Below are 25848 nucleotides of genomic sequence, written 5' to 3' on the forward strand. Positions count from 1 at the left end.
ATATACGTGTGATCTTGCATAAGACTTCTATGTTTCTAATACAGCTATATTTTTATGTTGGTGAACTCAAATAAAGCTGCAGAAAGAAATGAGCCCTATGGAAAGTTACGGAGCCCGTTAGTAGCTAGGGGAATCCGGAATCCCTTGATTGTTAACGATGAATGGACCACTATATGGGACGCGAATAACAATGCTCTCTCCATCGCGGAATGCAACAGGTCAGCAGTGGGTAGCAATTTTAAGGTTTAGGAAATTTCCCGTGCGTCCATAGAATCAGGGCTCCAGAGAAATTATACGTGTTGATATCTTTTCACTACGTACAATTGTATAAATTTAGAAACGTGCAGCATTCGAGTAACGAAGTTATGTCATTTCTCGCGTATCTTTCAGAAGTTATCTAATCGTTTAAAAAAAATAGTTATTGCTATCGAGATTTTGTACTTCGACCGAACGAAATTAGCCGGTTAACTTCGATATCATATCGTTGCATTGTGTCTAATTAACGATTCGATTTAGCAGCTGAGAACTCTCTAGAAACTTATTGATGAAGTTGATGATGAAATTCATGTTCATGATAAGCATAAACATATATGTATGTTCTTCGCGTTTTTGTCAGTGATCGGTCTTCGTCAAACTTAAAAATCTTGGTTGATATCTTGTTTTTTTCAACGAATAGATGTATCTTCTGTAAATCAAGTATGCAATAAAATTAACAACTTTCGAGGCAACAGTATAACAGTATTAACTTAAAAGTATTTTTTTAATAGTAATAATTCTAGATCGCGTTAAAAATAATAATAATATAAAATAATAATTGATCGCGTTATTATAGATGATGTGTTGATTCAAAATCAAGCAATTCATTCACTGTGTATGCGATACATAGGTAAACATACGGTAATTATGCAAGAATGTGTACAGTTAATGTCTGCATCAATTATTTCTTTTGAAATATATGTATAGTAAGTGTAGCTCTGCTTAACAGACTAGACTTATGACAGAAGGAACAATGATACTGTTTTAACAGTCTGATATGTCGTTAAATGATCTTAAATGAACGTTTGGGAATACCGTGAAAGAGTGGATTTCTATCGATCACAGAAGTATCATTCACTCATACATAGTTATGTAATCAAGCGTTATCGCTACGAAAACAAAAATTAAAGAAATTAGAAGAATGAGAGGGCTTGTGTCTAAATTATCAGTCGTGTACAGGCCACTGTGCCACTTATGAAAAAAGAGATTGGCCGGATAATCCAATATCATTATAAAATATATCTAAAAGATATAGAAATCTTCCAAGAACGAAAGACGGCTACCTTCGACGCTCGCCAACATGGTATCCAATGGTATTGTATATGTCTAACATCTCCGCGTCGAAGGTAGACCCTCCTTTCTCTCTTATTTTTCCTTCACTTCCCGATCTTTTTAGTACATCCCACAAATTCAAACAAATCACTATAAAAATACAAAAAAGAATTTTATTTCTACGCTTGTATTGTACAAAAGATTAAATAAGTAATGAGATAAAAATGACATCTAGGAACACCGGCTACATCGAAACATGATTTTCGTAGTCAGAATCTTGAGCGTTGGAGGACTCAGATTTGCTACTTTCATCGAAGAACTCGTTAAACGTGGAGCTTATCTGGGACACTTGATGGAGTTCGTCTGGGTAGAAAAAGAGCGGCTTTGCAGATACAATTTTCTTTTTCGTCGCTGGCTTAGTATCTACCTCTTCTCGAAACTCTTCCATGGTACGTTTCTCGTGGTCTAGAAACGATTTCAGAGAATCGTCGGTTGAAAAAAAGAAATTGAGCGAGTCGTCCATCTCATTGAAATCATCGATTTGTCCAATCGATGCATTCATTCCCTCTGTTTCCGGCGAGCTGAACGTAGAGTTGAATAGGAGCTCTCCTTCTTCAGAGTTCCCGGCAACAACGTTAAAAGCTACGTCTAGCAAGGTGGACGGCACCAACCTTTTCGAAGCCGGGTTCCGCGATTTGTTGGATCTCATCGACATTTTACCAAACGTTACGGCATTCCGTATCGCGTCCTTGTATTCCTTTACCTTGGTGAACATCTTCGACTTCAGGGAACTGCATATTTCCACCATCGGCGTCGAATTACCACACGGAGATAAGATACGTTTGCATGCCGGCGATTCGGAATCGTTGTTTAGCTTCGACTTGAATCTGTAAACGGTTGAATGATGTCCTTCAAGAGAGAAATACCTGAACTAAATTGGAGATTTCGTGGTACCGCGTGGTACTTACGTCAGCGAGATAGAATTCATTGTGCGGGCAATATCACTGGTGCAATTTACTGCAGATATTTTCAAGAAGCGACCGTGAACGTGTAACGATAAGCAACACTCTCGCGATCGGTTATTACTTTTATTATACTATTGCCAGCGAGAGTGTATGTATTGCCAGCTTTGTGTACGATTTGTCGGTCACTGCGAACTATCGTACACGATACACGAATTACGAGCCTGGTTCGATATTTGTAAACTTCCCTGTTGGCCTGAACCAATCATATAACTACATTTTAACGATTTCCATTATAAGAAAAATTTTCGCTATTAAGTCTAGCCATTGTACCGGTTAGTTTATTCATTCGTTAAGACTTAAGTGACTAGTCTTTAATAATAAGTTTGTAATAGGGTAATAGTCGGCTGCGTGGCCTCTTTAGAATCAGATTTTTGGTTTGCATTGGTTTTGTTACCGATGCCATGCATTCTCGCTCTCATGGAGATTTAAATATGTGCTGTGCTTCTGCGACGAAAAGGGGGGCCACGATGGAAAGTGCCATCACGAGAAGTAGCACCAGACCCGCATAGCGAAAAATTCCATTCATGTGCGGCCAGCGGATATAGGAGGTGGCAATTTTGCTCGTTAAGAGAATCGTTTGAAAAAGGGTCCTCGCCCACGTCTTTCCAATCCATTGACCCTGAGGCAGGCTGACCTAGAATTTTACACAATAATAAATCACGTTTTATGCGTACGAGGGTCCATCACTATGTCTGTTAACTCAAACAGAACGTGTAGACTGATTGCGGATGATTGTAAGGGCTCGTGATTTCGTTGCAAACTTCTACAAGCCGATATCTATAGAAACTCATTGTTAACAATATATTCTATTTTGCAGGGGGGCGAAAGAGATGTAGGAACTGCTGGATAAAAAAAAAAGACTGACAACATTTACTATGAAAATATATTTCGTTTAATTAGCTAGACGAGGATAACTAGACGAGAGCGTCTAGTAGTGACCTCATACTTCGTTTCACTTCGTTAATTGTGTTTCCGCTACCGCGTTTCAATCAATCGCAGAACATGATATTGCAACCGGATCGTGAAATGCAAGTTTCCGTACATAGCTTTCAGTGCGCGTTAGAATATCTCCGTCCTCACTTAATTAAACAACGCTAAACGGGCACATACGAGGTAATCTCTTGCGGTTCTAATGTGCACGATTAAATGGAAACTCATTGAGTTGTACTAAATTTGATAAAAACATCGAAACAAATTTTGGTCAATTTGCATGAATGCACAATTTGCACAAATAAACTGATTTTTATGTTGCGAAATTTCCAAATTTTTCGTATCTTTAGAGATCTTATTTTAGTTTGTTAAATTGTAATCTTTCAAAGCATGTTTATTCATATGCTGTACTATCGATTCAATACCAAGAAATATTTTATTTGTTCGGGGAAAAAATACATTTCGTGATCGATGGCAGTTTCTACCGCAGTACGTACGATCGATGTAATTTGTTGTGATTTGGTTCAGCACGTTTATGCAGCAAACGCGTTAAGTTCAGCTTGTGTAGCATTCAAAACGCGGCATCAAAATTTTCCATGACACTCAATAAACTTAATTGATTAGATGAGAGTCAAACGGGTGCCGAATTACAGCGTAAGATTATGTAAGTTCAAAGTGGGCATGTTCCACCGTTAATTTTGTGCTGGTTCTGATAGGCTGTTTCCTGCTGAAACGGCGGATCTTTGATGGCGATCGGTTACTTCTCAAAAGGATAGTACTTGTGGGCCTTGGCACTGAAAGATAATGTGCAGGAAAATGTCAAACAGTGTCCATACAAAATTCATACATTGAACACTTACTCGGCGAAACGCGCCACGCGTTGCCCATTCCCTATAGTCGCGATGGCTGCTATTTCCTCGTCCGTTAGGGAAAAGTCGAAAATATCCTTATTCTCCTTCAGGCGACTGGGCGTCACTGTTTTTGGTATAATTGCAACACCTTGTTGTACCTGAAATAATTAATTATGTTTTGAGCCATCGAATGAGTACAATTTTTCATCTACAGCGGCCATTTTCGTAGAAAATTATAAAACAGGAAACGCGATTCATACACTGATAACCTGATTTTAATTCTAAGACATAATCACTCTACGCTTTCGATCGACCGAACTGGCCGCTTATCTTTCCATAATTTTACGATACTGCGAGGGTTATCACTCATGTTCAGCCAAAGTATTCCATGTAATCAGGTGAACCGATTGCCTGGAGTCTGGAGCAAGGTCGTTCCTAAATATACCTACCAATCCAAGAAGGAACACTTTACATAATTACTCACCACGTATCGTAGTGCGATTTGCGCCACCGTTTTGTTATACTTCTGCGATAGCTCTACTATCTTTGGGTGGTCCAAGTTGTTTGGGATTCCAGCTTTATTTCCAGGCTGGCCTAACGGAGAATACGCAGTCACCGTGATGTCATTTTTCGTACAGAACTCGATCAACGGTTTTTGATTCACGTTCACGCTGGCTTCGACCTATAATTACCATACTAAATTGTTATCGAAGATAAACGAACCATTTTTAGATCGGGCAATCGATAAATTACCTGATTGTTCACAGGCTTTACTTTAGTTGCGCCGAGTAATCGAGTTAGCTGTTCAATGTTGAAATTGCTAACTCCTATGCTCTTTGCGAGTCCTAAGTTCAGGCATTGTTCCATTCCCTTCCACGTTTCTAAGTAATCGGTGTCCGACATGATAAGAGCGCCATTCGCATCGCGAGGCGTTAAATCGTCGCCTTCCTGATGAATAATTAACATCGGTCATTTGCATGCGAACCGTAAAAATAATTGAAATAAAATTTAACTGTTAAAGGCTTACACGGAATGCAAATGGCCAGTGAATCAAGTATAGGTCGACGTAATCCAATCCAAGGTTCTTCAAAGATTGTTTACACGCCGGTACCACACTCTCTTCCTTATGAAAGTTGTTCCAAATCTGTAAATATCAGTTTATTCAATATACGATTCGTCAACAAACTATATTTAATATGAACTTATGCAAGTGTTATTAATAAGTGAACATTGCACAAGTACAAATAGTAAGTATAAATAATAAGTATTACCTTGGTTGTAATGAATAAATCCTCTCGTTTCACAGTGCCATCTTTAATTTTCGCTCGAATCGCGTTGCCAATTTCGCATTCATTTCGGTAGAAAAATGCCGTGTCAATATGCCGGTAACCTACGGATATTGCCTCCATTACGGCCCTTTCCACGTCCCCGGCTTGAGACTAATAGATAAATCGTTTAATTCTACATTAAACTTTTAGTTCGATTGTTATCTGGAGGGCATACTCATTTTGAATTTAGGATCGCGCTCGGACATTACGTGATACAAGATCGTATTGCAAATCTGTTCAGAGACTGAATCAATTATGTACCGATAAGATATCGGTACAAATATAATTGAAAATATGATTTAGGTAGTTACAATACCTGCATAATATCGAAACGTTAAAATATTTCGATTTTCTAATCTTGATTCTGTGTAGATATGTTTGAATATTTTCGTACCTGATACGTGCCCAAACCAAGAACTGGCATTTTCTGACCATTGTGAAACGTGAGATTGGGTGTTTGTGCCATTATTGAAGAAGACGATTGAGGAATCACAATAGTCACAAGAGTCACACTTTACACACTATGTATACGGCAGGCTTAGACCACGCAACTGACTTCAGCTAAGATGAGAATTATATAATAGACACGATATTGCGTCAAACGTTACTTGACCGTGACTAGACGACAAAGTAACGTTGCCCGATGCTATCTAATCGCTATTAAACGATGTTAGAAAACACACATCAACACAATTGCAAAAGCATAAGTAAATGATATGACTACATGTGCAGTAACTATCAAATTATTTTTAAATTAAGAGGGAAGCGGAATGTCAGTGTAATAACCTTCTCTAACGATCTATTTCGTAGAAAATAATTTATTAATAGAAGTACAACAACGGTTTAAGAAACATTACTCGACGGTCCAGTTGTATAAGGATAATATACATATATTATCCTCTTAATATTCTATATGAAATGGATAATCTTTGTAGTCCTTGAACCTAAGCAAAAAATGAATAATGAGTATGTACATAACACACAGCAAATTAATTAGAAGACTTACTCGGCAAAAGGGCATATTCGCAGCCCACAATCAAGAGCGTCGATCAACGCAATTTCTTCTGATGTCAATTTAAAATCGAAAATATCAATGTTCTGCTTGATACGCTCCTTCGAGCTGGATTTTGGGATGGGAATTGTTTCGATTTCGACCTATGAAAAGATGTATTGAATGAGTTTCGTACTAATTTAAATGTAATATGAAATACGAAAGTTTAATTTACCAAGTATCGTAAAATGATCTGAGCGGGTGTTTTGCTATACTTCTTGGCGAGTTTAAGTATTTCAGGTGCATTCATTGTAACTTCAGGGTCACTTGGTTTCGCCCATGTTCGTTTAGGAGAACCGAGGGGACTGTAAGCGCAGATTGCTATGCCACGTTCCTCACAAAACTTTCGCAGCTTTTGCTGATTCAAGTTTGGATGGCATTCCACTTGGTTCATGACTGGTTTAATTTTGGCTATTGATAAGATAGAATCAATTTGCTTGGAATTAAAATTGCTGAGACCAATACTCTTCGCTAGTCCTAATTTCACGCATTCTTCCATACCACGCCATGTCTCTAAATAGTTCTTATCTTTGTCTAACTGTGTTGCTTTGTGTTCTGTAGGCCATAGATTTTCATCTTCAGCCTAAAATAATAGATAGATGATAATCACGGTTTTATAAAGTCTCTCTGGGATATATTTTGAATCTTACTCCAAAAGACATGGGCCAGTGAATCAAGTATAGGTCTATATAATCAAGACCAAAGTTTTCTAAAGAAACCTTGCACATTGGTACAACATCTTCCTTTTTGTGGAATGCATTCCATAACTGTAAATAGAATCCTTTTTGTGTACATATATTTTATAACAGAACTTAATTTATACTTTATATTACTGTTTTTGTTTATACTACCTTTGTGGTGATGAACAAATCTTCCCTTTTCACTACACCCTCCTCAATCTTGTCACGCAGGGCTTTACCAATTTCCTTCTCATTGCCATAAATGTAAGCACAATCAAAATGACGATATCCAGCATCTATTGCATCCCGTACAGCTTGCTCGACAACACCAGGATTATCCTGTTAATGATCACGTTTTAATTACATAAATGCAAGGGTTGCAATTATGAATTATGTATCATGTGCCAGTAATTTGTTACATTAAGATACTTACTCCTGCTTGCCATGTACCGAGTCCTAACACGGGCACTTTCTCACCGTTATTTAATGTAATTGTTGGTGCAGCCATTGTTACAACTAATTTGTACGTAGTTGGTTAATCACTTGAACGTTTCCAAAACACGTATGCGTACGATACTGAAGTTACGCGAGCGTATAACTTCTCGCGAAGCAAATGAAACTTCTCCCCACTCGTCACGCAAAATGAGAGGAAATACTTGATTTTAAGCTTTACTGCATTAGAAGTGCAAATCATTCCATAAATGAGCAATGATATGTTAAGTGGTGATTAACATCCGATAATATTATTCGCTTCTTATAGCCTTATCCTGTTATCGTAAAAAAATAACTATATCAGCAAACTAATTTTTTTTATATCGTCGATATTACATCATGTCTGTACATATTTATACATATGTACAAAAATGTATCTTATCCAAAGATTTTCTAAGATTGTTTGTCTATGAAGCGTCGCATCCTGGACGTGTATACGTAGCACAGGTGTCCACGAAACGTCGCATCCTAGGCGCATATATTTGAATTTCTATCCACGAAACGTAGAGCGAATTTTCGTCATTGAAAAAATTGTCAAGTAGCAAAAAAGACGGGAAAATATTGGTTGCATCCTTACATTGTTAAAAATATTTTAACTGTAGAGTATTTGTGGTTACAAGTGAATTACGACAAGATAATAATAAATTTTAAGCATTTTGCAGAATACAGGAAGCACATATCAAAATCTTATAGAACTAATGCGGCCAAGTATTACATACAACGCAGGATACAAGTATGTGAGGATATAGGTGCGAAAGAAAGAATTTTTATAACATTAACCTTTTGCCCTACAACCACGTGTGAAACTCGTGGTTAAGTATATTCGGGCCAAAATTTAGTACATATCACGAGCCTGTCCCGAATCTGACCCTTGATATAACCTTACACGTGTAAATTAAATTATTTATAGTTTTATTTGTTACTTCATTTTTTTGTGCTGTACTAAGTATGTAGTGTGAGTTTGAAAATTTTGTATAAATGGGTATCTGACGATTCATTACACCTACATTCGACCAATTTTCAAATTCTATATTTTTTAAAATCTGAGCCTCAAGCAAAAAATTGTTTCTCATACTTTATTCATATTTATATTATACATACGTGAGACAAAATTATTTCGAGCATAATTGAATAAAGTATAGTTGTATAGACATGAATATCTTTCGACGATTTGTACGAATGAAATTATGTACGTCACACATTTCTGTGATTTCAATTATGAGCGACAAAATATGATGATCGGCCGACAATGTTGCATGAAAAACGATTACCCTATCGAATGTTGAGCGTCATACAAATACAGTTCATGATCACAGAGTACTGTTGCTGTTTCATGAATGGTTAACTATCGTTTTACATCGACCGCTGCACCAAAATGTACAGCGAATGATATTGCGTCTATGATACGACATTTCATAAACGGAAAGCCTAAATTTGAAAAAATCGATTAGAATTTTAAATTACATATAGAGTGTCTTGTTTAAATAAGTACAGCGGTACTTATTATGTATTAATACAGCGGTACTACAAAATGATACCATGCTGTACTTTTTGGATTTATCTAAGTTATAATTGTTATATTCTTAAGAAAAAATATAGCACTCCGTTAAAAATAATCGAGTTGTTTTTAAAATATTTTTCACTTCGCCATCCATCATAAATTATTAATACTAGATGCCGTAACTCGTGCTACCAAAGAACTGTTTTTGTTATTTAAATTCCTTCTGAGATATTCCATTACACTCACTTAAATAGGACACACAGTATATTAGCAATTGTATGTATTTGTATATATAATTTATATTTACAATTGTATAAATGTTACAAACAATGTGATTACAATTTTGTATGAATTAATTTTTTACAAATGTCTATAAAGGAGACAGATTTATTTCTACTGATTATAAATGTTTTCATGATCTAAAGGTATAAAAATAGATCAACTTAAGCCTATCAGTAGGGGAATCTTAATTTCTATAATCCACACGCGATTTATGCAGATTCAGCATTTAGAACAGTTTCTACATTTTCGCTATTGTCTGTAGTTTGTAATTTCTCCTTTTTTGCATTTTTATTTTGGTTTTTTATCCTTTTTTCATCTTTCGCTTTGCCTTCTAAATCGAGTATTGTTTTGGCACGAATACCGGGTCCCCAGTTGATAGTGGGATTATGCTGAAATCGCGTCAAATGTTTCTGCCTGGAAGCTGGATTAGCTAAGGGATGTATATCGAACGAAATGTTCGTAATAATCGGTGTACTTAGTATGTTCAATGCAGGACTGTCATTTAGTAATTTTTCTCTTTTTATAGGGTGGTTCTTTTCCCATGTACGAACAATATCCCAAATTACTTGGTGTGGTGCATCTGTTTTTATAGAAATCTTGTTCGCATGTGAATATGATACTTGATATCCTGCATTTAATAATGCAGACCTGAACATTAACATTGATGGTGTATGGCATCTAACTATGGACATTAAACGATCCAATACATAGTATAATGGAATGTCTAATTCTTCATGGACCACATTTAGGACTCCTTCTATTCTCTTCAGTGTTTCTAACTTCATCATATGCAAGTTGCACAGTAGTTCAGAAACAAATGTTTGGTCGTGTAAAGGACCCAACCATATAGGTCCTCCAGCATGTTGTTTGTGTTTACAAACCTTACAAAGTTGATCCACGCATGGCGAGGATGATACCTTATAAGATCCAGATGGTTTTTTATAGCATAATGGCTGAGTACTAAAACTTTCACATCCTGTGCATTGATACACCATCCCAATTTTGGTAGCATTATCTTTACATTTAATTTGACTAGAGAATATTTTTACGAACACCCTGATGTAAAAGTCAACACTTATAGAAAGGATTGGTACAATATATCTTCCATAACGAGCTGCATGTGAAGCAATATTCTGCAACAAAATACGCAGCGCTATTTCATGACAAGCTTTGGATTTTAATGAAATGGCTCCGTATTTTAGATAGCAGGTTTCGGGAGAGTTTCCTGCTAATACAGCCATGTCTGTTGCTGTAACCATAAGCATACCACCATCGGATACACATTGAACAGCACCATCCAAAAATATCGTTGGACATCCATAAGGATCCAAATCTATAACATCAAACTGTTCTTTTCTACTTTGATACATTAACAATGTTGCATCCTCGTGACTGGGCTTTACCAAATCACTTACTCCATTGTGTTCTATGTTCCGTCTAATACTTTCTACAGCCTTTAGAGATATATCGTTAGCTACAATTTGCTTTATATCTTGCACCTCTTTAGCATAACGTATACTGCGCAAGCCTGTTGCAGACAGAGCTTCCAAAACAGTTATCCCATCTTTTTTTGGGACACCTTTCTTTGATACTTCCTCATTTCTCGCCTTGGCGTATATCATTAATACTGCTGCGCTAAGATCTCTGTTGAATTCTTGCACAGGGTTATAAAACACATTTGTGTTGCTTACCAAAATCTCTGCTTCTCCTTCTCTTATCGTTGTATTTTCCAACTTCGGTTTTTTTGCACATTGTTGATCATCCATAATAAATGTTGAAATGTATATGTATCTCGAATTCTTGAAAACCAAATTATTCGACCGTATAAAAATATGTGAAAGGACGTTACGCATTGATCAAATAATGAACATTTCTCATCTTTGCATAACGAGGTTATTTGCTATTTAAGAATTGTAATAATACAGAATAAAGATTGCGCTGCTTTCGTAAACATAACCAATAAAATGCGTAATCATCGGAATGTTACGTGACGGACTTCATGATATAGTTTTATGTTATTTGAATTGTATAATATTTCTACTGCAATTTATAATTTATTTCATAAATATACCCCTAGTACGGAATAGTTAAGAAATATTTTATAACTTAATCGTTAAATAACTTTTTAAATAGTTAATTCCGTAAGTGGCCGAAAGGGTAACAATAACTTTTGACCACAGGTTTAGGCTTTCTACAGATTTCTACTATTGCTATAATGTAAATTTTATTTATGTATATGTTCGATAGTTGTAAATTATTATTTCATTAACAATAGATAGTAAACACAATAGGGTAAGTTAAACGTAAGACAAAAACATGTACATAAATAGATGTACACAGGAAATCATTCTGATATAAAAAGGGAGAACGATAATTAAACATGTGAATAACAAATAATGAATTATTGTTTCTTTCGAAAATGCCCCAGTACAATAATACATGTATGTGAAGGACTTTAAAATTTCATCATTTGTCTTAAAGCTGTCGGTCGTTTAATTTCTTAATACATTTCTTTTACTGATAATTCTACTTAATAATACCTCAGGTCTTGCACATTTCAGTTTTTGCAAGCATCTCCAGTAATTTACTATACATCTAATCCGCAATAAATCCTGCCTTAGTATTTAATCGTCAGCCTATTAGAGTTAATGGAATTGCGGGCGAAGGGGTCTTGCCAAAATGTATCAAATTTTGATCATGCACCACAGTCTTACATAATTTATGGTCTTTGAGAAATTGTAGACCATGAAATCCTATCACCACGTAGCGGTAAAATGCTAAACTAGATCTCTTTGGAATACAAAATGCAGAATCAATAAAAAACATTACGAACGACAAAATTGTGGTCTAAGAAAATAAATTAAGGGAACAGAACTGTCGAGGAGGATTTACTGCATCGATATCGGATACAACGAATAACAAACAATACAACTGCGAAACATAATTAATTAATTTTTCTACTTTGGTTAACTATTATATCAATTAATTATATTTGGTGTTGTTATCGTTTAATGTTCAAATACGATAACAATGCGCCAGGTTCTATTGAACAGTACTGTGTCTTTCATTTATCACTTTGTTGCCTAATTTTATCATAATTAATGTTTTTCTGCAGTCCTGGGTTGTGCACACATAAACGATTGTGACGCCTCTTGTGATGAATATGTGAAACTTAGTTCAGGTTCCGTACAGCGCTCACTGGGATAATGACGCAACAGGCAAACTGTTAGCCAAAATCGACTGTTGATAAATTTGTTAACAGTTTAAACGTTTTACCACTACTCGTATTGGCGCTGTACGGACTCCGAACGGATCGCGGTAAATTTGAAATGTTGAAATAAAACTATATAAAGACTATATAAATATTAAGTTGGAAACTATGAAACGGGTGTTGAATAGAAATAAAAATCAATAGGCGCTATTTTTCACATTATTTATTATTTTTAATCGAAATAATTTCCATTGGCATCTACGACTTTCTGCCAACGATTGGGCAAGTCATAAATGCCTTTTTTTAAAAAATCTTCATTTTTAGAGTTGATAAACAATTCAAAGTCTTTTATAATATCATTTTGGTTATTATATTTCTTTCTTAAAAATATTTCATAATTACGAAAAAGGTAATAATCGGTCGGCGAGATGTCTAGTGAATATGGAGGATATGGTAAAGGTTCATATTTTAGAGAACTTAACTTGTCAACAGTGATTGAAGCTTTATGTGGTCTTGCGTTATCTTGCAGTAATATTAGTCCGTGCCAATTGAGCAATGCCGGTTGTTTTTTCACTAGTTTCTCATGCATGATATCAATTTCACGGCAATAGGACTCCGCTGTTATGGTTTTGCCTGGTTGTAGGAAGGAATAATGGATCAAACTTTTGGCATTCCATGGTAACCATAATCTTCTTCTGATGGAATTTTGGCTCAGGGGTATGTTTTGGCGGTGTATTCTTATATACCCATTTGCTTGATCGTTTTCGATTGTTGTACAAAATTTGCCTTTTATCACAAGTGATGATTTGGTGTGAAAACGTCAATCGTGTATTGTGAATCAACAAAGATGCGCACTCACTCTTGTGGTCGACCATCTGCAGTTCCGTCAGTTCGTGCGGTACATATGAGTCCAATTTTTTTACTTTGTTTATTTTTACGAAGATGTTTCAACACAGCCGTATGGCTCGTTCCTAGCTTAGTCCCAAGTTTACGAATAGTTGTGTCTGGATCGGATTCCACAGTCGTCCTTAATTCCTCGTTATCGATATGGACCGGTGGTCTTCCTCGAGGCTCATTGACGATGCTCAAATTGCCAGAACGAAATTTTTGAAACCAATATCGAACATTCTTTTCATTGGTGGATCCGTCACCGAAAGCTTGATTAATGTTTCTCGAAGCTTCAGCTGCACTATGATTCAATTTGTACTCATACAAAAAAAGTAGATGTAAATCGCGTTTTGTTTCCATCTGATTTCGGTGAAATATAAAATAAACATGGAACAGAAACATGAAACGGATTTACAAAACGAGTAAGAAGAATACTTTAAACATTTATAAATAAAAATATTGAGCGCATGTTGTAATGAACCTCTCTCAGTCGCAGTTGAACACGGACTAACCAAAAACGCCCGTTTCATAGTTTCCAACCTAATACACCTGAAAAATCATGAAATATGAAAAATTTGAAGCAGAGAGGGTATTTAAAAAATGATGGAATACTGAATGAAATTTTCTGTACCGATGTAGCGTAAAAATATCGACAAATATGGCGCAGTAAATAAATTATTTCAAATTTCGAAGTCATTGCTATTTTTGTGCTTCGATTATTATTTTGTTGCATATTTGTAATATTTGAAAAATAATATTATTATGTATCACACGAATTCATTTTACCTAATATATATTTGGTAGTAATATTGACACTTACCTGCCGGCATCGCTTTATATGTTCATATATTCGCGCGTATTTTATGGTGGGAGACATAGGAAAAGAATAACGTACCAAACGTGACGGCGAGAGAGTGAGAAAAGCAGGGGTTTGTCAATGGGAGGAGGCAAGAGATGCGCAACGATTCCGTAGGCGAGAAGAAGATGAGCTTACTGACAGTGAAACAGAGATAGAGGATATTCGAATGACGTCACAAGCTGCAGCTTCAAGAAGGTTTAAACGAGAGCAGCAGTTCGTTCTTCGTACCTTGCACTTACAATAAAAACCAACACCGATCGTCTGTATCCCGTGACAGTGCGACAGTAGCTTGTAAACCGTCGCATGGAATGGATCGACGCTCGTTTCTGATGCGTGTACAAATACGAAACTGAACGACTGCAACACCAAAGAAAACTTCCCTTCGCTCGTGCATCAGCGTCAAAACGAATGTAAACGATTTCCGCTAGCTCGCGAGACCGTGTGTTTTCTCGGTGATTACCGTGTATCCTAACCAAGTGTTTGAGTGTCACACACCATACGACTGAAAATGGTGCTTCCGGGATGTTATGGATCCGTCAAATATGCGCTCATCTTCATCAATCTTATATTTGGGGTAAGTTTATTTTGCGAAAGCATTTTCTCTTTCGGAATCGCAGTCTAACCGTCTCATCTGTTGCTGCACTTTCCCTCGACCGTCTCATGGAAGCTGAACAATTAACTTAGATATCTACACTTGCAGCAGTCGACATATCAAATTAATTTTATATAATTTCTTCAAATCGAAAGCTATATAAGTAAAAAAAACAATGAAAGACAATTTTACTTCGCTTATATGTACTTCTCATTCACCAATTAAATTGTTGCACTTCGCGCTGCGACAAAGGGGTGGTTTTGTGCCTTGGGAGATATAATGTGGGGAGCCTGTTATGACCATTATAAATATGCAAATCATTCGCGTGATAATGCGCACGTAACTTGGTTCAATAAACTTAAGTGATATTCCTTGCATGTGTGTATGTATATTTTCGTAAACCTGTGTACATACTGCAAAGAATAATTGGAATTAGTATGTTAAATGCCGGTTTACGCATTTAAGAATATTGGAGTTTGTTATTTTTTTTTAAGAATTGCTAGGATTATTCGAAACCGCTGCATCGTATCGCTGTCCTCTAATTTATCTTAAAACGCGAACTTGTTCAGAAGATAAATACGAGACCGTCTGAACTCTTGACATAATTGGATAAATTAACGTAGCTTCATGCCAAGAAAAAAACTTCACAACTTGCTGCACTCGAGTTAAGTATTACGTCTAGTTCTCTTTTCCTGCTTTCCACAATTGGGTTAAATTATGAAAGTTCCTCTCATATCTCACATGTTAAAATCATAAGTCGATCGTACAGCAGGGTAAACAATTTTCAAAAAAATTATTAGATTTCGTACGCACTTTACGATCTATTTTATTTTACTAAAAATCTGGAGAAAGATAGGGGCAAGGGTGGTCATTTCCGGTGAACATGTGTGCACGTTGGGAACTTTTTCCATGCCGTTACTGTTTTGTAACCTAGCAACAACGCGGTAGCTGACTGCATCGATTGCATTCACAAGAATTGAAGGTTTTGCGATATTTTTTCCTTTTAAGGTCGAAATCATAACATATAAATATTACATAAAAACTTTATACAAATGTTTGCAATCGGGAACAAATCATGGTTCCGTTCTGCTCGTGTTATGCCTTTGAAACGACTCCCACGAAGCTGCGAGAAAGTATACCAATCATTAGAGCGTTGACTTCTTGCGAACCGTCGAACTTCCTTTAATTAGCATCGTAGCTTTCCGACGCGGCGCAAAGCAACTTGTTTTGTCAGGGCAGCTGAATCGATTGGATCCGGGTGGGTACGGATATCCCTTACTAATCGACAAACTGCCTAAATTAGGCAGGATTCTCTTCGTATTAGATTTAGCAGCTCGAGCATTAAATACTCTCGACGATGAACATTTTAGTCGTTCAGCAACAAACTGCTTTTCTGTCTTATATTTTAATTCCATCGATTATGTTTTACACATTGTATTATATTTGAAAGAAATACATTGAATTAAAACGCAATCGGAGAAATAAACAATTTTACAGGATCTAAAATATAAAATGGGAGAATTTTTATCTGAAGAACGCAGAAGGGCTTGCCAGAACAATTTAGTGAGTGGCGAGAGATGATGGGAGGGAGGGTTGTATACAAAAGTGTCTAGGGGCTACGAACACTGTCACGCAGCCCTGCTAACACACAGCGCGTATCAGCACTCAAAACATCCCAGACGGCAGGAGTATCTGGGCCGCGCGGTGTAGGACGCGATCTCGTAGGAAGAACATATTCGCTTTCTGACTGGAAATCTATATTTAAACGCATTTACTCCCGTTCAACATTTTCAAACTAGATCTGTTGCTTCCCTGTTTTGATGCTGACACAAGCTCTATTGTTAATCGCTCAGCAAATAGTTAATGCACCGCGGGATCGGTATGTCCGGCTGGGTAGTTCGATCGGCAACGGTTGAATAACGCGAATCGATATGAGTCATTTCCCTCGATTCTTGTTTTTTTTCGTGCTATTCAAAATGATGATTAATATGGAAAAAAGATGACGGCGAATACGATTCACACTTAACCACCTTGCACTATAATAACGAGTCAGACTCGTGATACAAATTTCATGCAAAATCTACTAAAGATGAATATTATTAATTTATACTGTATCGAAGTCAAATTTATTTCTTCTGTTATCAGAGTTTAGAAATAAACGTACATAAAGACAATAAAAGAAACAAGAATTGTTTGGTACCATTAAGAAAAATATTAACGACAAATAAGTGCTAATCAAGGAAGTGTGGAAGGAAACGTAGTGCAAGGGGTTAACAATAATTTATTTAACAAATCATTTTGAAAGATTATTACGGTCCGCGAAGAGAACACTGATATGTTCAAGGACAACTTGAATCTGATAGTAATGTGTGCTAATTAAAAAATCTGACACGGCGGTCACCGGTCGGCGTGCGAAAGTGATTTTCCGCTCCGTCGAAAACCGTTTATTTCAGCTTTAGCGACGACTCTGTTTCTTTTTCGAACTATTTCCGAATATAAAATAGTCCTAACGATATTGAACTTGGCATACTTGGCATCGAATAAAGGTGCCAAATGCTTTCGCGGAAAACCCATAACACATCTGTTGACCAGTATTCTATTTTGTGTCCTATGATTTAATTCTACAAGCTTCGGGGAACGGAAATGAGGGGATCGGTATATGTAGATGTTACATACTGCTAACTAACAATAAGTAGTTATCCTCTTATGAACACAGTTAGCTATAATAGATTAAACGGTTGATCTTTAATATGCGTGGGATTTACTTCATTGGAGTAAATGTCACTGAGCTTGCTATCTCCAAATTTGTAACATTACCGCCTCGTACAGTTACGGAATAAATAAAAAAAAGAACAATATTAAAGAAAATAAGCTATACGGAGTAACGTTCTCTTGCTAACACATTGGATATAGATACAACTTGTACAACATGCAAATTAAATTATGTAAGCATATTGATATATTCATTGCGCCACATGCAAGTTACGATAGCATGCAAACCCGTAGTGTGTTTCTAAATATATTATGTATGCGTTCTCTTTAGCGCGTTTCAGACCCATTTATGGACATAGTATAACTGAATAGAAAAGCGTTCCCAATTGTTTCTACGTGTATATTTTTGTCCGCTTGATGTAACAACTGCAGGGTGTTTGTAAATGTTAAAAAAACGTATTTCATAAAAATGTGTATAGGCTTTTGCTACGTGATGAGTCGCACAGCTTTGACGAATGTAAATAAGCACGTAGCTCGTGACCCGCCTCTAACTTGATTTACTGTGCTATGTTTGACGTCTGATCGTATCCGCGAAGAATCCGTTTGACTCAACCGATCCTACCGGTGGTTCTTGCATCTGTTCTTACATCAGCATTCGAGGCTCGAACATCACCAGGATGCCGCGTGAATACAGGAAGTCTTCTGTCTCAGGGAAAGAGAGAGAGAGAGAGAGATAGAGAGACAGGCAGAAAAAGATAAGAGAGGCATCGAGTGGAAGTCACGTTCGTTCAGCAAGTTTAACCCACTGAACCTTCCGTAGGAACTTAGGACTTCGCCGTGCTCTCCTGCTTAACGTGTAAACATATGCTGGTTTTACTGCTAACTGAGTAATGGACTGTCCAAGGATTTGCCAGAGGGAGGAGAGACTTTTAAGAAAGCTGGCCGCGCAGATAATGTAACCCACTTAGGTCCGTTACAGTGATAAATGCCTGTAGTATGCTCGCTAGATAAAGCTCCAGCTATCTTTCGAACAGAGTACATAATACGATACATAGCATAGTACATCTACATAGCTACGATTTTGTTCGATTATCATAATTTCACAATTTTGATAGCTAAATCTATCGTTTCGAATTTTCGAAATAGAAACGCATTCATTTTTTTATTTTGAAAAGCAATCCGTAATATTTTTCGGCATGCGACAAGAATTAGCATAGAACGTTCCGTTGAGCAGCGAGATTTTCGCGCGAACATTCCTGCCGCGTTGCAAACGACGCATTGTATGCACGGGACGTGTGTCCCTTCCTACTTTGTCGCAAAAATATACCTGACCTTTTTAGCTCTATTGAAACAGAGAAAGCCGGGGGACGAGTGTGTTCTGGTTTATGGCTTAAGCGTCCCTCACAATGCGTTATATGGATAAATAATGAAGCATTCTTGTGAAACGGTTGAGTCGGCGCAGGACAGAACATGTGCCCTTTACAATGGTCTGTCCTCCAGATGTGAACATTTCCATGTTCCTCCTCCTCCTCCGCGACCTTTTCTGCAACAGTTCTGAAGTATGCGCCCCAAAAGCATCGTAACAGAAACGATTCCGAGAAACCTTTTCTCTTTTCCGTACCGAATAAATCTGCAAATGCAGCAAAGATAAGAAAGATATACTTTTCTTAAAAATTGAAGTACTCTAACGAGTAAAAGAAAAATAAATAAGAAAAAAATTGTTACTTCATTGATGTCACTTTAAAAAATTTAATTGATTTTTCCCTATACTTCTATTTAAAATCAATAATGTGAACGTTCAACATAATATCTCTGTGACTATAAAATAGAGCGGCTTCAGAAAATTTTTGTACACAAAATGTCTGACGTATTCTTAATATTTAAAGGGTCGTATTACATAAACCTAGACTCATTGTAAAGCTTAAGCTATTTTTGTGATACGTCGTTCAATTTTTTCCTGGAGCCACTTTAAGTGACAAAAAATAAAATTGTTGAGGTATCAATGTTTTCAGATTATAGGATTGGCCATCGTGGGGCTGATCTTGTGGCTGTTCTGCGGGCAAACGTTTTTAATGTCTCTCAGCCAAGAACAGCTACATTACACCGCTGGCCTTTTCATGCTACTCGTTGCTGGTCACCTCATGCTGATCTTATCCTTTCTGGGATTTTGGGGCGCCTTTCGCGGATCCCAGTGTATGCTGGTCTGTTTCTTCAGCTGTTTCCTTGTGGTTTTCGTCGCGCAGATCGCAGCTGGAGCGAGAATCTACACTAATTCCGGCAGCCTCAAGGAACTGGTCAAGTCTTCCATGATAATTACTGTTAAGGTATTGACAATTACTCGAGTCGATTACAAGCTAGACACCCGCCAGACGACTTTTAAGGGAGTTTCCAATTACGCCACCCGTTTCTCCATTTTCGGTGCCTATAATTAGTCTATCTGGGTTTTTGAAATCCCGACTATCTGGTCGGACGCCTGTAATCACTCCATTCATCTTCCAGAATTAGACACCAGTTGATATGCTTGTTGATTTAGTACTTCCCGCATTTTCCATGCGTTCCTTTATTTGGTACACATTTCTTCGAATTACCACATTCAGTTAATTACATCATCGTTTATCTTGATATTCTTAAGATTAGAACCAGTAAATGAAATTGTCAACAATTTCCTTAGCGAATAAAATCGTTAATTAATTGCACAGTTGGTGTTAACAGCTTCGACAGAATTTTAATTAAAAAAAAAATGAAGGAATATTAATTCAATTTTAATTTCTTTCAGAATAAATATGGCGTCGAGGACTCCTACACGCAAACAGTAGATTCGTTCCAGTCCGAGCTTGGGTGTTGTGGAGCTACCGGTCCTTCAGATTGGGCTGGTAGTAAATATTCCACTAAAGATCCTTCGCTTCCAGTCAGTTTGACCGTTTCCGGAGATCCGAACAATGTCTATACAGTACCAGAATCTTGTTGTAGAACAAATGACAGTATAGCTTGTGCAGCAGCCAGGGAAATTAGGGTTGCTAGTGATGTCTCTGGGGCGATTTACAACGAGGTAATCTTTCTGTTTTATAATACTCTTCTAGAGTAGAATCTACAGTTCAACTGAAAGTAATTTCCAATTGTTTTGCTCGAGCGTGCAAGTACATTCGTGAAAAGTATCACCGTTCAAACGGGAAACACAATATGATGGATCATTGGTGGAATCACGCCCAGTTGAACCTGTTAATGCGCCGCTTGCCGTGCATTAGCATTACGAGTACGACCCCAATTAAATCCGGCAAATCTCTTTTTCCGCAGGGTTGCATAGTCAAGCTGATGGACGTTTTGAGCAGCCAGAAGAACGTGATCATTGGCATCGTAGCTGCGATAGGCATTTTGGAGTTCCTCAGCTTGATATTCTCACTCGTGTTATGCTGTGCAATCGGATCATCTGATAGATACAAAGCTTGAAAGAAGCGCGTTCGAGATATACCGTTTTTCGATCAATCCTTACACCACATATCGTTCTATCAGAACACGTTCTAATCGGTATAACACTTTGATCTCTGTGCCAATTCGAATAGGTTTTCTGGTATTTGTCTGTTTGACTGATTAACGAATGTCTTGCTACAACCAAGCAGCATCCGTGTATAGCTTCAGTATTCTTTAGTTTGTACTGTCTGAGAGTAGCAGGCGTTGTATTATGATCCTGCTTAGGGGTAAAAGCAACAGTTATTTTCTACCAATATGTATTTACACCTTTGTAATTCTTTTTTAGTTCAAAACTACTCCATTTTTATATTTTTACAATCGCGGTTACCTAATAGGAACAAAGAAAACACAACAATTTCTTAATAGAATACAATCTACGAAAAGGGTTTGCATGGCAATAATCAATTTTTGCTTGAAACCTTTCTTGCGCTCGTCAAGTTTGGATAGATTGACATTGAATTGGCACTCACGAGATTGAACTGAATGTGTGTTTATTTAACTCCGTGAAAAGGGAGATGCACAGTTTTAGTTTGCTTTTTAAGGAAAAAGAAACTCGGACGAGCATTCAATATTTTACAGAATACCTACCTCATGGCAAATAGACGTGCTATGTTTCCATGCATTGATCGAAGCTTCACAAATCTGCATTTTCTATCAGTAGGGACATTGCGTTCATCCACAGGCGCAACCGACTTTACAAACAGAGGGGAGCCTGGCTCAGTTTGTTTGTCGAGGTCACACAGAGTGCCCATTCTCAGCTTATGACCTAGATTAATTAATAGATAATTTGCATTAGTATTCTCAAATCCAGATCTTCAATGAACATAAAGTTCTTTAGGCCTGATGACATGAACATCAGGTTACAACATCCAATCCCTAGCTTCTAAACAACCGTATGAATTACGTGCGAATTTCGTGATCCTTCGCGGTTATGGTCTGACATGTATAGTCAATGCTGTCACATTTTGTCGTAGACAAAGTTGTCCTGGAACGGACAAACCATCCCGGCGGGGTGGTTTTTTTTTGCCGCCAGTTTTGGACGCTGCTTGATGCGTCCTTTAGATCTGATTTGCACGCTGAAATGCGGGCTCCTTCTTTTCCTCTATATCTTCAACCCAGCAAGAGCCATGGCCCTCCCATTGGCGTCTATTACACGCCGTCATTCCCATGGTTTTCTTCTGGGTATTCCCAGGGTACATCGCTTGTCAATCGCTTTTGTTTGTGCTGTCTGACGGCAAAAGCCTTCCAATGCTGGGAATAAGTGGTAGAAACGATCATTTACATTTTCGTCAGGCCAAAGTAGTAGACCAAATTATCGTTAATATTTGTTAAGGGAACGAATGGAAGAGCGAGAGTGTAGGAGAGTATGAATTAGCTTGAGCGATAAGGATTCGAATATTGTTCTTGTTGCAACTGGTATATTTAACAAGGGATTTTGTCTATCGTACGGAGGATACTCTGACTTGGTTCAGTATGCTCTCTAAACTGCCAATTGTTTTCATTTCTTTTGAAAATGGAACAAAGCATTTTCTCTGTAACGATTTTTGTACCATTAGTTACTACTTTTTGGAGATGTTTTTCTGTATTTCTTCTATGCGATTTTTACCAAGCGTACAACTTTAAACAAGAAATGATATTGTACAATGATCAATGTGTGTACTTGCGACCATTCTGTTGCCAATGCGTCAGTCTCAACGTACATACACACGCGTCTATATAAATGTATACAAAATCTTACATTATTGTATGTAGTACATCATAGATGCTCCGAAACGATCCATCTGACAATTAATATTGATGTCCAAATGAGATTATATTATTGTAAGTACGCTACTAAAGCGATTTTGTCTCTTGTAACGTTATAGTCTATACATGTTATCTTTAAAGTAAAAAGAAAGTGGCAAACATTTAACAGAGAGGACATAGCTAAACAGAAGCATCTAATTTTATAAAACTTTGAAAATTCGTGTAATATATTTTATCGGTGTGCAACGCTTCGGGGTTGCAATATTTTTTTAAGAAACTGTCCTGTTGGACAAAATAATTCGGCAGCGATTGATCGATGCATTCCCGTGAAAGTTGAAAAAAAAGAAGTAAAATTGAATATTGTATTAAAGTCGTTGCTACTTTCATACTAAGATTCTTTATCCTGAAAAGGATTGAGGTGTTCTTCGATGTAACGAACAAGAGCTGCTTTTGGAATAGTTGTGTCTTATATAAGTGATTGATTGTAATTGACGATGAATATTTTATAGATTATGTATAACTATAGTAAATAGAAAAGATGTTTATTAATTGTTCATTTAATATTCATCGTCAAATGATCTAGGGTAAGTTCAAGAGAAATTGATCTTTACATATATTGTATCCTGGTGATGAGTATGGTACAAAAAAAAATTCGAGAATATTTCAATTCTCTTCTTTAGGTTCCAAATCAAAATATACGAAGTGAAGATCATAGTGTCTAGTCTATAAAGGTTGAATTCCTTATTTATCAGATTAATTGTGTTTTATGACTGACGCGTTGCTTATTGATTTCTGGACCCACGGAGATACAATTGTATAATTTCCGATAAAACGAAATCTAATTGATGAGCAATGTGTTAGTCGAATGCTTTACATTGTAATATTATTTCATGCATTTCTCTCTTTTTTATGAAAACAAAATAACAGTGTATATTGTTCAGTAAAGCAGTGACAGTATCACTTCTGTTAACCAGAAATTCAATTTAATTAATTTAACATAATCAACGATCAACAATATTCATTTATGATCCTCAAGTTTGAGAAGCTTTGATGAAGTGTATAAATAATCATCTACACGTATATACGCATATATCTGATGTTATGTATGTAAACAAAATTATGCAATTTAAAGATACAGGAACACTTATTGCGTAAAAAGACGCGACCATCGAGCAATGTAAAAAGTGATGATCTAATTGTTGCAATTACGGGTTTCATAGTTTCCGATTTTGGAATAACTTTGCTAATTGTAGTTGATTCCAAAAAATTTCTTTGTAGTTTTGTAACATCATCTCTACCTTGAAATAACCAATGGTTAATGGAGGTCTCTGAATGTTTAATAGACATTTGAATTTTCAAATCTTTTCTTCAAATAATTTCACAAAATAAAAATTTGTGATTTCTATTGAACTCTCATTATTAAATTTTATTAGTATTTTTAAATTTCATCGGATTTCATTTTGATATGATCGTTTAAATCTTATAAAATCTTATAGATTGTAATAAATCTTGTAAAACCTTTATGAAAAGAAAATCTATATATATATTCGGAAACTGTTTAAACATGCGTGTTTAGCATACAGTGTATCGATGTTACGAAAAGAAATAAATGCTAAACAATTGACAAGCAAGGTATATTCATAAAATATATGGGATCATAACTTGTAAAATAGTCACATTGATGCTGGAATCAAGAATGAAATCAGTGAGAATAAAGTGATTTTACTTGATTCATTTTTAAACAAACATATATCATATTTCCTGCCAAATGAAGTAGTGTCTGACTTAAACATATTTCTACAATAATTAATTAAACTGAAATTAATTCTTCAATATACATAAGAGACTTCCTCTATACAACGCACCTTTTTATATTTGCGCAAAAACAGTGGTAATTATAATTGCTACGTTTTATGAACTCGTAAAGAATATCAAACACACATAACACATTATAACGCTCGTCATATAATTTCCACGTGTAGATTTATTTTTAATTAATGTACGTTATGAAAGTAAATGTTATGCAAAATGTTCAAAGAGATCAATATACACTTAATGGAACTACATATTCAAATATTTTTCTATACTTGTACAATGTAACAAATTCTTTCCTTTATATGTTTCTTGCAACTTTTAATTTTTTGCTCAATTTTATTTTTTTTAATTCGCACGTCATAATTATTAGACCCTTTTTCAACAAACTGTTTACTTTATTAGTAAGGTATAGAAAAATATTTCACATTCTAAAAAATCTTTCGACACATTGGACACTACGGAAATACGATGCAAAATTAAAATAACAATCACGATCAAACGAACGCATTCACGCATACAAATACATCATTTAATATTTCATGTCATGCCGACAATAGTTTATATAGGCTTACGATTCATTTAAATTCAGGATATCCTCTGAGACGTTCTTCACAACTTGAATAACGCATATTTCTTCACAAATAATTCTATTTATAATATGCACATTTAATGTAACAACAATATATCCTTGACGAGAATTAAAAGAGGAGCTTAGGCTTAACTAAAGAAGTTCAAGTTTCCTTCCGGATTAGGATTTCCATGAATAATAATTCTCATGATTAAAAATATTCGAACTACAAATGTAGTTAACAAACTCCATAATGATTATAATAATTATAAATCATAAGAATTTAGCATTATCATGGTCCTACGAAAATGCTATCGGTTTTATAGCAATGTTCTAACTTTCGAAATTCATCTTGGTTGAAGTGTATTAAAATCCTGAAGTATGTACGTTATTAAAATCCGTCATTCTGATATAGTATTAACAAAAATATTATACCGTATTTATAATTGAAGGGTTCAGTTGAAAAAGTTAATAGTTAATATCAAGTTTTAGGAAAGTCAATTTTTTATTTTATACTACTATAACATTTGTAACTATTTTC

At 36.1% G+C, this 25848-nt stretch overlaps 4 protein-coding genes across 5 annotated transcripts; 1 reads left to right on the forward strand and 3 right to left on the reverse strand.

The window, feature by feature from the left end:
• The first annotated feature begins 1 nt into the window (after position 1).
• On the forward strand, positions 2-25349 carry LOC144478794 (CD82 antigen). Of its 2 annotated transcripts, none has more exons than XM_078197051.1 (4): positions 2-218; positions 19723-20034; positions 20487-20759; positions 21005-25349. In XM_078197051.1, exons 1-4 carry the CDS (start codon positions 210-212, stop codon positions 21155-21157), a joined length of 747 nt encoding a protein of 248 aa, XP_078053177.1. In that variant the 5' UTR covers positions 2-209; the 3' UTR covers positions 21158-25349. The 2 variants fall into 2 exon arrangements, with proteins under 2 accessions (XP_078053177.1, XP_078053176.1); XM_078197050.1 differs by lacking the exon at positions 2-218 and adding an exon at positions 14607-14980.
• LOC144478795 (uncharacterized) lies at positions 1423-3076 on the reverse strand. The gene is made up of 2 exons (XM_078197052.1): positions 2277-3076; positions 1423-2195 (listed from the first exon to the last, which is right to left on the reverse strand). Exons 1-2 carry the CDS (start codon positions 2294-2296, stop codon positions 1553-1555), a joined length of 663 nt encoding a protein of 220 aa, XP_078053178.1. The 5' UTR covers positions 2297-3076; the 3' UTR covers positions 1423-1552.
• LOC144467551 (uncharacterized) lies at positions 3199-8031 on the reverse strand. The gene is made up of 12 exons (XM_078176408.1): positions 7607-8031; positions 7345-7512; positions 7144-7260; positions 6669-7076; positions 6449-6597; positions 5837-5954; positions 5386-5553; positions 5142-5258; positions 4868-5062; positions 4599-4796; positions 4124-4272; positions 3199-4057 (listed from the first exon to the last, which is right to left on the reverse strand). Exons 1-12 carry the CDS (start codon positions 7679-7681, stop codon positions 4021-4023), a joined length of 1899 nt encoding a protein of 632 aa, XP_078032534.1. The 5' UTR covers positions 7682-8031; the 3' UTR covers positions 3199-4020.
• On the reverse strand, positions 9432-12093 carry LOC144478790 (tRNA (guanine(26)-N(2))-dimethyltransferase). The gene has a single exon (XM_078197042.1). The coding sequence runs from the start codon at positions 11299-11301 to the stop codon at positions 9658-9660; it is 1644 nt and encodes a 547-aa protein (XP_078053168.1). The 5' UTR covers positions 11302-12093; the 3' UTR covers positions 9432-9657.
• Positions 25350-25848: the final 499 nt, after the last annotated feature.

This window comes from Augochlora pura, chromosome 3 (genome assembly GCF_028453695.1).
Source record: "Augochlora pura isolate Apur16 chromosome 3, APUR_v2.2.1, whole genome shotgun sequence".
Classification (NCBI taxonomy): domain Eukaryota; kingdom Metazoa; phylum Arthropoda; class Insecta; order Hymenoptera; family Halictidae; genus Augochlora; species Augochlora pura.